Genomic DNA, 11,355 nt, shown 5'->3' on the forward strand with positions numbered 1-11,355 from the left:
GTCTTGCACGAAATCGATGTAACCTGGCAGCCAAGGAGAGTTGACTGGAATGCACATGTGTGAACAATGACGACTTCACTGTACTAGTCGGTGGTAGCAGTAGATGCCATTGAGTGAGCATGTATACTGTATGGCCATCATATTCAAAATGACTGAATGAGTAGAGCAAGGAATCTGCATCAGATTTTGTACTAAGTCTGAACATTCCTCTGTGTAAACTATTGTGATGATTCAGGAGGCTGCAGCTATGGGCAACTGGTGTTTGTTTGGCAGCTTCATCACAACAATGTGCCAGCTCATGCATCACGTCTTGTGTAGAGTTTTTTTGTGAAACATCAAATCACCCAGATGACTCAGCACCCCCTACAAGCCAGATTTGGGGCCATGCAATTCTGCCTTTTCCCAAAACTAAAACTACCTTTGAAAGGGAAGAGATTTTACACCATCAATGAGATTCAGGAAACTATAATGAGGCAGCTGATGGCAACTGGGAGAACTGTGTGAGGTCCCAAGGTGCCTACTTTGAAGGGGACTGAGGCGTCATTGCCCTCTGTACAACGTTTCTTGTATCTTGTGTCTTCAATAAATGTCTTTGTCATGTTACGTGGCTGGATACCTTCTGGACAGACCTTGTATATCGGGCACTTGGTAAATAACAGTGCTGCTTTTTATTATAAGTGTTATGGTTATGAATTGTAATATAATTGGCTTATAGTTGAGAAAAACTGAGAGTCAGAAGGGGAAAGGATTCAGCCAAAGTCATATGAGGGCCAAGCCAGGAGTCCAGCCCCATACTTTGGCTCCTGACCATATCTGTCTGCTAGACCGTGTAGAGAAAGGCCGCTTTGTCATTGGAGCAGCCCTGGTAGTAAGAGAAGGTGTCTGAGATCCCCAAGGTAGAAGAACAGATTGGTTTTCATAGGAGACGTTCTCATTAGTTACTGTCACTGCAAGCCAGAGGAGTGGCACCTGCCCAGAGACGTCTGGGCAGAGGGCATCGTGAGTGAGGCCGCTTAGCACAGTCAAGGTGGAAAAGACAGTTGCACCAAATGCCACCTATTTGTTCTATCTTTTATATACTCAACAGACAGCTGCTCTGGACAGGTTCAACAATGGACTGGGGGCACAGAGGGGAAAAGAAGAGGTTCCCATCCTCAGGGAGCACACAGGCACACAGCACATGCCCCTGAGCATGGATGCCTCCAGGGTTCCCACCCAGGCCAACCACCTGACCTCACCCTGCCCCTCCGTCCTCAGAAGGATAAGTGCATGCACTGTTGGAAGCAGGAATCCCAGGTCTGTTCTTATTGGATAACTAAGCATGTTGGCTTTTATGTGTGTTTCAGCTGGGAAAGGCTACCCGTGCAAGACATGTAAGATTGTCCTGAACTCCATAGAACAGTACCAAGCTCATGTCAGCGGCTTCAAACACAAGAACCAGTGAGTAATCATTTTTTGAAGTTCAAGGGTCTGCAGCAGGAGCTCTGAGCTTCTGAATCAGAACAAATCCAGGTATTCCTTGGCTAAAAGGGAATCCTGGCAGCCTTTTCTCAGTCAACAGAAGATCAGTCAGTTAACAAAAGTGTCTCCTCTGTAAGTTTTACTCCCATCAGCTTCTCCCCAGCCTTTGGACCTCCTGGGCTAAAAGTTTTGGTAGAAAAGCGAAAACTGTTTCCTTGGTGGTCTCCTAGAGCACTTGGGTTTCCTGGCCTGTAGCTGACTAGGGAAGCCTTTTTTCACTTGGCCTATAGACCCTGTTCTTCACTACCATCAATTCTGTGGCGAGGGCTCCCTCTACAGGTCATACCAAATAAGACCAGTTTCTTCCTTCATTAGTCAAATATTTGTTGAACATCCTGAGTGGTGGCCGTAACAACTCCAGTCTCTGCTCTCAAGACCTTCCATTCTGCCCTGGCTGGTGTGGCTGAGTGGGTTGAGTGCCAGCCTGCAAATTCAAAAGTCACTGGTTCTATTCCCAGTCAGGACACATGCCTGGGTTGTGGGCCAGGTTCCTGGTTCAAGTAGTTCAAGAGACAACCAGAATGTTTTTCTCCCTCTCTCCCTTCCTTCCCTTCTCTTAAATAAATGATAAAGTCTTTTTTTTAAATACCTTACATTCCGAAAGGAGACAAAACATAAGTAAACAACCAGTAATTAAACATTGTGTTGAGTTTTTTGAAGGGAAGAGGTAAACAGAGAGTTGTCTATTCATGACTCTTGAAAACAACTAACATTCTTGGAGCACCTGTTCTGTTGCAGGCCATATAGCACGCAACTTCTCTTCCAGGTAATTATCAAACAACCCTGGGAGGAAGGGGTTATTATTCTGATTTTACAGATATAGTCAAGCACCATTAAAAGTGGACCTATGAGGCAGAGCCTTAATTCCAGCTGAGGCTTCTCTGGCTGACAGCACTAGCACGTTCCTCCAGGACATCTTGGTAACAAAGAGCTGTGGCACCACATGAGATGAAGTGGCCAGGGCCACATGATTATGTCCCTTCCTCACTGTGTGGTGTGGACAGTATGTCCCAACATAACCTTGTGAAGTAGGAATTATTCCCATTTTATAGGTGAATAAACTGAGTTTCAGGCAGGCAAGTCTGCTGAAATTATTGCTTTGACTGGTATTTCATTTTACATTGCTCACGGAGTCAAGTGATTAAAGGTGGTAGAAACAGAATGTGGAGTCAAAAATGTTCTTGATCCTCTCTACTCTGCCTGAAGTCTCCTCTCCCACTGCAGAAGGTCTTTCTCCTTATTTGTAGATATGTCTTTTTGTTTTTTAAGTATATTTTATTGATTATACTGTTACAGTTGTCCCAATTTTTTCCCCTTTGCCCCCGCCCCCTTAGTTCATATCCATGGGTCATGCATGTAAGTTCTTTGGCTTCTCCATTTCCTATACTATTCTTAACATCCCCCTGTCTATTTTGTACCAACCAATTAGGCTTCTTAATCCCAGTACCATTTCCCTCTTTCTCTCCCTTCCCGCTCCCCGCTGATAACCTTCCATATGGTTTCCATATCTGTGATTCTGTTTCTGTTCTAGTTGTTTGTTTAGTTTGTTTTTGTTTTTTGGATTCATTTGTTGATAGTTGTGAGTTTGTTGTCATTTTACTGTTCATACTTCTGATGTTATTCTTTTTCTTAAATGAGTCCCTTTAACCTTTCACATAATAATGGCTTGGTGCTGATGAACTCCTTTAGCTTTACCTTGTCTGGGAAGCACTTTATCTGCCCTTCAATTCTAAATGATACCTTTGCTGGATAGAGTAATCTTGGTTGTAGGTCCTTTTCTTTTCATCACTTTGAATGCTTCTTACTAGCTCCTTCTTGGCTGCAAAGTTTCTTTTAAGAAATCGGTTGATTGTCTTTTTTTTTCTTTAATATGCTTTATTGATTATGCTTACAGTTGTCCCAATTTCTTTTCCCTTTGTTCCCTTCCACCCAGTGACCCCCTCCTCCCTCCAGTTGTACCCCCCCCCCTTAGTCCATGCCCATTGGTTGTGCATATAGTTCTTTTCAACATCTTCCTATCTACTCCACTCCCTCCTACTATGCTTCTTAATTCCTGTACCATCTCCCTCCCTTTCTCCCCTTGCCCCTCCCCGCTGACTTCCCCCTAATATATTCCCCATATATGTAATTCTTTTTCCACTCTCTTTGCCTACTTAGTCTGCCTTTGTTCCGGTTCATTTTCCTCACTTTTCATTTCCTCTTTCTACACTGGTTGACAGTTTGTTCTTCCCTATGTTCTGATTTGTTAATTTGATCCCTGGTTTTCCTTCCCTCACCACTTGTTTCATATGTATTTTCGTTCATTTCAGCAGGGCTAGCCTTCATTCCTTCCCTGTCTTGTTTAAGATCCACTGATAGATCTGTAAGCTTTCTTATAACCAGAGCTCTGAACTGTGCCTCAAAAAGGCTGGTCCGATAGATCATATATTTGCTGTCTGGTCAGCTGCGTGATTGGGATCTCTATTCATTCCCTGCCATCCTGACAGTTTGTGTTTACCTTTGTTTCCTGGGTGTGGCTGTCACACCTCCTATGCTATAGGGTGCGGAGCCCTGTGCACTTGTCACTACTGGGCGACCCTTCTCAACACACTGTGGTGCTTTGTGTGGGGGCCAGGATCCAAGATGGATTCCTGCCATTCACTCTCCGCTGTGAGACAGGGAGCCTCCTCCTCCATCTCCACGCCCTCTGGCCCTCACAGTCCGAGGCAATGGGGATCTGCCTTCCCCAGCATTGGAATCGCAAGCTGACGGGTTTGGTTTGCAGCCAGGGGTGCTCCCCAGGCGCTTCTCTTCTCCCCTTAAATACAGGTGTCTGTGCTTACCGCGGTCCTGCCGCCTTTGCCGTAGCTGCCACCGCCAGCACAGCTTGACCTCTCCATCCCAGCTTCATCCCTCCTACCCGTCTGGACGAGCACTACTTCTTTATAACTTCCATGTAGCTTTATTTTCTGGAACTTCTGGTTATTTCTGGTTTTGCGGTAGTTGTATTCCTTCTTAGTTGTGGAAGGAGACAGAGCGTGTCCGTCTAGGCCTCCATCTTGGCTGAAAGTCCTGTCTTTTTTTTTTTTAAATAAGTTTAAGTATATTTCATTATGTTGTTACAGTAGTTCCAATTTTTTTCCCCTTTGCTCCCCTCTGCCCTTCCCTCCAGCAATCTCACCCCCTTTAGTTCATGTCCATGGGTCATGCATATAAGTTCTTTGGCTTCACCCTTTCCTATATTATTCTTAACTTCCCCCTGTCTATTTTGTACCAACCGATTATGCTTCTTAATCCCTGCACCATATCCCCATTTCTCCCCCTCCCAGCTGGTAACCTTCCAAATGATCCCCATACCTTTGATTCTGTTCCTATTCTGGTTTGCTTAGTTGGATTTTGTTTTTATTTTTTAGATTCAGTTGTTGATAGTTGTGAGTTTGTTGTCATTTTAGTGTTTGATCTTTTTTCTTTCTTAAATAAGTCCCTTTAACAGTTCACTTAATAATGGCTTGGTGATGATTAACTCTTTTAGCTTTATCTTGTCTGGGAAGCACTTCATCTGGCCTTCCATTCTAAGTGATAGCTTTGCTGGATAGAGTAATCTTGGTTGTAGGTCCTTTTCTTTTCATCACTTTAAATGCTTCTTACTAGCCCCTTCTTGGCTGCAAAGTTTCTTTTAAGAAATCGGTTTTTGCTTTTCATCACATTGAACACTGCTTGCCAGTCCCTTCTTGCCTACAAAGTGTGTTTTGAGACATCAGCTGATAGTCTTATAGGCACCCCTTTGTTGGCAACTCTCCACTTCTCTCTTGCTGCTTTTAGGATTCTCTCTTTATCTTTCACCTTTGGCATTTTAACACATTGCGTACAGGTGGTGAGAATTCTCCTCATTTCTAAAAGGCATTTAAATTCCCCGGTACGCAACGTGATAATCATGATGTGTCTTGGTGTGGTCTCATCTGGGTCCAGCTCACCTGAGACTCTCCATGCTTCCTGGAATTGTATGCCGATTTCCTTCGCAAAATTTGGTAAGTTTTCCTTCGTTATTTTTTGACATGTGTTTTCAGTTTGCAGTCAGAAGCAATGAGGCTTGATTTTCCCCAGTGCTGGGACTGTGAACTCCGCAGTCTGGTGAGGAGCTGGGATCGCTCCCTAGGTTGTCCCTCCTGACTTTTTAAAATGTGTAACTGCTTTCCACCAGCCTGCCGCTGCCGCCTCTGCTGCCACCACCACATCGCATCCTCTCCACCCTGGCTCCGCTCCTCTTACCTGTCTGGATGAGTATTTCTTCTTTATATCTTTGTTTGTTGGACTTTCATGAAGCTTGATTTTTCTGGAACTTCTGGTTGTTTCTAGTTTTGAGGTAGTTGTATTCCTTCTTAGTTGTGGAGGGAGACACAGCATGTCTGTCTACACCTCCATCTTGGCCAGAAGTCTCCTGTTGATAGTCTTAAAGGCACCCCTTTGTAGGTAACTCTCTGCTTTTCTCTTGCTGCTTTTAAGATTCTCACTTTATCTTTCACCTTTGGCATTTTAATTATATTGTATCTTAGTGTGGTCCTCTTTGGGTCTAGCTTGTTTGGGACTCTCTGTGCTTCCTGGACTTGTATGTCTATTTCCTTCATCAAATTTTGGAAGTTTTCCTTCATTATTTTTTCACATAAGCTTTCGATTTCTTGCTCTTCCTCTTCTTATGACACTCCTATGATTCAGATGTTGGCACTTTTGGGGGAGTCCCCAAGTCTTCTTATTCTCTCCTCGTTTTTGTTGAATTCTTGTTTCTTCATTCTGTACTCATTGACTATTCGTTTCTTCCTTATGTTCTAATTCATTGAACTCCGGCTTCCTTCCCTTCGCTATTGGTTTCATGTGGATTTTTCTTGATTTCACTTGGTGTAGCCTTCATTTATTCCCTTATGCATTTGTCGTATTCAATCATTTCTCTAAGCATTTTCACCAGTGTTTTAAACTCTGCGTCTGATAGGTTGGCTGTCTCCTTTTCACTTAGTCCTCTTTCTGGAGTTTTGATCCGTTCTTTCATTTGGGCCATACTTCCTTGTCTCCTCAAATTGAAAGTCTCCAGTGTTTGCCATTGTGTATTAAGTAGAGTTGCCGCACCTGTTACATTGTAAGGGGCGGAGCCTTAGGTGTGTGTCAGTTGGGGGGGTAACCTGTTTCACCACTTTGTGTTGCTCTTTGTGAGGGAGGGGTTGGAGAGGGAACAATGCCACTTGCTCGGCACTCACCCCTTTTCCAGTCACTTCATCCGCTTCCTGTATGCTACGGGCGCCCCTCTAGCTGTTGTTCTGGTGATGGTTCACAGAGTGGGTGGGTTTGCGACATTCTAGGACCATAGGGGCCTCTAAATGAACTCTCCTGAGAGATGGGCAATTTCTTCTACCACTCCAACCCCCACTGGTTTTCACAGCCAGAACAATAAGGCTTTATTCTCCCTGGTGCTGAAACTGTGCTGTATACGGGGGGGGGGGGGGGGGGGGGCTGAGATTGAGATTGCTCCCCAGGTGTCCCCCACTAACTTTTATCTGCTACATGTGAATGCAGGACCGCTGCCTTGCCACCATGGCCTTACCTCTGCCACACCGTGTCCTCTCCACCCTGGCTCTCTGTCTTTGCCCCTCGGCTCATCTGGATGAATATTTCTTCTTAAATCTTTGGTTATCAGACTTCCATACAGTTCAATTTTCTGACAGCTCTGGTTGTTTTTTTGTTTTGTTTTGTTTTGAGGTAGTTATATGTATGGTTGTGTGAGGAGCTGAAGTGTGTCTACCTACGCCTCCATCTTGGCCGGAAGTCTATTTGTAGATTTGTCTTTAACTGGGAAGACTTGAGATTTCTCCTAGATATGGTCTTGAAACGAGTCCCAGAAACCCAGCTCGGAGCTTCCTCCTGTGTCGGCATACCTGCAGCTTGTGGCACCTTGACTGGTGGGAATCTCACAGACAATCTAGAACCAACCAGAACCCTGTTCTGGGGCTACCCATACTTGAAAATGCTAGTGTTATTTACTGGTTTATTACTACACTTCCAGCTATGGTACCTTGGGCAAGTCAGTAAACCTCTCTGAGGCTCCAGTTCCTCTTCTATAAAATTATAGCTATAATTTGTTGAACACCTAATTCATTCTCATTTAATTCAACAGTAGCTCTGAGTTAGGACCCCCTTTTACACCTCAAGGAAACTGACTGTCTGTTAGGTTAGGTGACTTGCCTAGGATCATATAGTTAGTTAGACCTAGGTGTTAGACCCAAGACTCAAACCGCTTTGACTTCAAAGCCCATTCATTTTGCTCTGCACTTCCAAGTGGAGCTCATTATCCTTACTTTCTGGGGTGATGTGAGGGTTAGAGATAATATATTTCAAGTGCTAGTACCTATAAGGGGAGCTATTAGAGATGAGTTTTTAACCATTCAACAAATAGTTATTGAGCACCTTGGGTGCCAGTCTTTCATATGGAGGTTGGGACTACAGTAGGAATCAAGACCAATGCTGTTCCCTGATCCTTTGGGCCCGCCCTCTGATGGTAGAAGCAAACTCTTAAAAAATCCATAAACAAGACAAGAGCAGGTGGTGTTAGGTGCCCAGAGAGTGGGATAGAGAGTGACAGGAGAGCCGCTGCAGATTTGGTGTGAGGGGGAAGACAGTCATTCTGTGCCATTCAGGTCCTGTGAGGCCCTGCAGGCACAATAAATGGTTTGCTATGGTGGGAAGACACAGACTGCAGTCCTTAATCCACCACACTTAAAAGCTTACTATGAGCAGGTCACTTAGACTTTTTGAACTTGAGTTTCCTCATATGTAGAACAGGGGTGCTGTTCCCCACCCCCCCTTGCAGAATTGCCATGAGGACAAAATAGGATACTAGAAGCAAAGCACCCAGCATCGTGCCTAACATGCAGTGGCCCTCAGTAAAGGGGAGCTGTTCTGCTTGTCACTCCAAGGCCCTAGAAAAGCTATAGTACCATTAGAATAAGCTATCTGGAGCACAGTTACAATCATCACAAACTGACCCTCTGCCTTTGTTCCTTCTCAAATTACAGGTCACCTAAAACAACGGCATCACCCCTGGGCCAGCTTCCAATGCAAAGACAACCCACTCAGAAAGACTCAACTACCTTGGAAAACTAGAGGTGTTTCTGTCCAGCACCCCAGGTTGAACCAGCCGGGAGCCAGCCTCCCCGTGACCGTGACCGTGACCATGGTCAGCCCATGGCTCCCTCTTCCTCCTTTCTTACCCAGGCCTGAGGCAGAAGTGGGCCACAGGCAGCCTCTTATTGGTTCAGGCACATCCCCACTGTTCCTCCCCTTTGGAATGGGCCTCCTTTATAGGTCAGGACAAGGGGAGCAGGGATCTGGATAAGACATGGGTTCTCAAAGGGTGATAGTTTAGATGATGGCCTTTCCCCTTCCCTAGCCCTTGTGGGCCATGCGTCATGAGGCTCCAGGCCTGTATTTCCTCTGCAGGTCATTTTGGACCAGTCTTTACAGCTAAACCACTGAGCTCCCCCAGGCCCTAGGCATCTCCAGTGAAACCTGGCACTTCCATACCAGACCTTGGCCTAGGCAGGAAAAGGCAGATGAAAGTAACTGCCACGTGGAAACTTGCAGCTAATGTGACTCCCCCTCCCCCAAACAAGCACAGGCTTGCTAAGCCTGGGACCACATGCTGGCCATTGTACAGGTTGCTGCCCACGGTGAAGTCTCCTGGAGCAATGCCACAATCCTGGCAGGGCATTGCTGCCCCTCCTGCCCCTTCTCCACAGTTCCTGAATGGTGCTAAGGACCTGCAGCAGCTGGGGACAAGCTAGAGCTGAAGAAGGTCTCAGTACCCAGTGGGATGATGGAAAGCTCCAGGGACCTTTCCCTTATCCATCAGAGTCACTCTGACCCAGGGTCAATTGGGAAAGACCCCACGTGTAAGTTTGCTTCCTGGCTCTGTGCCCTTAAAGGCAAACTGCCCTGTGCCAGCCAGCCCTTCAGCCCTCAGTAGCCCTATTCTGCCCCATGTGCAGCAGACCTCCTGCCCAGGTGGCTGTGGTGCTAGCCTTCCCCACCCCCCACCATGAGATTCCTAGGTACCAGAGCATAGGATAAGGCTCCTAGGGAAAGAAAGGGCTGGTGTAAGTGTCCGCAGTGAGAAATCAGGTGTTCCCCAAGCCCCAAACCTAGATTTCTCCAATCCCGCCGCGATTTATGGCCTGGGATTTCACTGGGAGTGTATTTTTCCTTGTATCTTTCAAGCAGGAATTCTAGGGAGTGGCACCTTCTGAGGCCCCCTTCACTGAGTCAGAGAAGCCCCTGGCTGCTCTCATGGCTCCTCTTCCCACTCCCTATCCGTTGCCTGTGAAATGCCTTTAGTATCATATGTGGGTGTGTGGGTGGGTGTGTGTGTGCTTATGCTCTGTCTCTTGGTCACTGAAGCAACTAAATAAAGAATTTCTCAGCCCTAGCTGGGTAGCTGTTGGTTAGAATGTGGTCCTGATACACCAAGGTTGTAACTTCAGTCCCCGGTCAGGCAGGTCACATAGAGAATCAACCAATAGCCCTGGCTGGTATGGCTGAGTGGATTGAGCACCGGCCTACGAACTAAAGGGTCGCTGGTTCGATTACCTGTCAGGACACATGCCTGAGTTGCAGGCCAGGTACCAACTTGGGAACACACGAGAGGCAACCACACAGTGGTGTTTCTCTCCCTCTTTCTCTCTCACCCTCTCTCTAAAAATCAAATAAAATCTTAAAAAAAAAAAAAAAAAGAACCAATGGATACATGAATGGGTAGAATGGTGGATCTCTCTCTCAAATCAGTAAATAAAAATGGAAAATAATATGTTTTAAAAAAAGAACCAATAAATTATAAATAAATGGAACAAACTGATACCCACCCCCTTCCTCTCTCTAAAATCAATAAAAAATAAGAAGAATTTCTCCCATGAGCCAGACTACAGCCTAACAGATCTGGGATTTTGGGTCATAATGCATTGGGCCAAATATGTGTATCTTGACCCCTCACCCTTATTCCATTCAGACTCCCAGGGCCCTAAATACTTATCTTAGAAGTTGAGGCAGAGAGAGACATCCAAATTGTTTGGCAGCCCTGAGGAAGTCTTGCCAGGATCGCTAAGCTTAGTACAGCCTCCTCCACTCACCCACCTTCCCCTGGGCCTGGTGGAGGTCTTTGAAAGGTTTAAACCAGTACCGTAATCTGCTTTGCTTGAGGGGATTATTCTGGCTGTCCAGCAGAAGGAATGCAAGGGAGCAGGAAAGGAGACACAGAGGGAGGTCAAAATGGAGCCTGTGTCCAACATGACTCTTTCCACTTCCCCCAATGTACAGAGCGGCTTGTCATGAAGTACTTGTTGAATGAATGAAAGGGGATGCATAAAGAGAGGCAGCCTTGTCCTGCTCAGCTCTTACACAGCAATGGGACTTATCCTAGACCCCATAATTCTTGGAAGAACCTTTTCCATGATCCAGGCATTTCCAGTCAAGATAGCAGCATAGGCAGATGTGGCTCGCCTCTTCACACAACCACATCAAAATTACAACTAAAATACAATACAAAACAACCATCACTCAGAACTGTCAATAAATGAGTTGAATGGAAGTCTGACTACTATGGAATTAAAGAAACCACATTCATCCAGACTCGTAGGAGGGGCACAGACATGGAACAGGCTGGTCCCATGTCCATGTGTGGTGGATAAAAATCCAGGAGGTGTATCTCGGGAGCAAGAAGTCCTAGCTCCACACCAACCCCCCCAGCCCAGGGTTACAGTGCCAGGATAAGTCCCCACAACATCTGGCTGCAAAAGCCAGAAGGGATTGAATCTGTGGAAG

General features: G+C 45.8%; 1 protein-coding gene across 4 annotated transcripts in view; it reads left to right on the forward strand.

The window, feature by feature from the left end:
- ZNF346 (zinc finger protein 346) overlaps positions 1-10,361 on the forward strand; it is a 29,664-nt gene extending 19,303 nt beyond the window's left edge. For 3 of the 4 annotated variants that reach the window (XM_090287940.1, XM_090287942.1, XM_090287944.1), the window contains 2 exons: positions 1,347-1,440; positions 8,559-10,361. In XM_090287940.1, the coding sequence (XP_090144066.1) occupies positions 1,347-1,440; positions 8,559-8,646 (182 nt within the window). In that variant the 3' untranslated portion in view covers positions 8,647-10,361. Of the gene's footprint in view, positions 1-1,346; positions 1,441-8,558 lie in introns of those variants that run through there. The other variant, XM_090287943.1, reaches the window with a different exon arrangement.
- Positions 10,362-11,355: the final 994 nt, after the last annotated feature.

The sequence above is a fragment of the Furipterus horrens genome, unplaced genomic scaffold (genome assembly GCF_987537825.1).
Source record: "Furipterus horrens unplaced genomic scaffold, mFurHor1.1.pri manual_scaffold_10, whole genome shotgun sequence".
Taxonomy (NCBI): Eukaryota; Metazoa; Chordata; class Mammalia; order Chiroptera; family Furipteridae; genus Furipterus; species Furipterus horrens.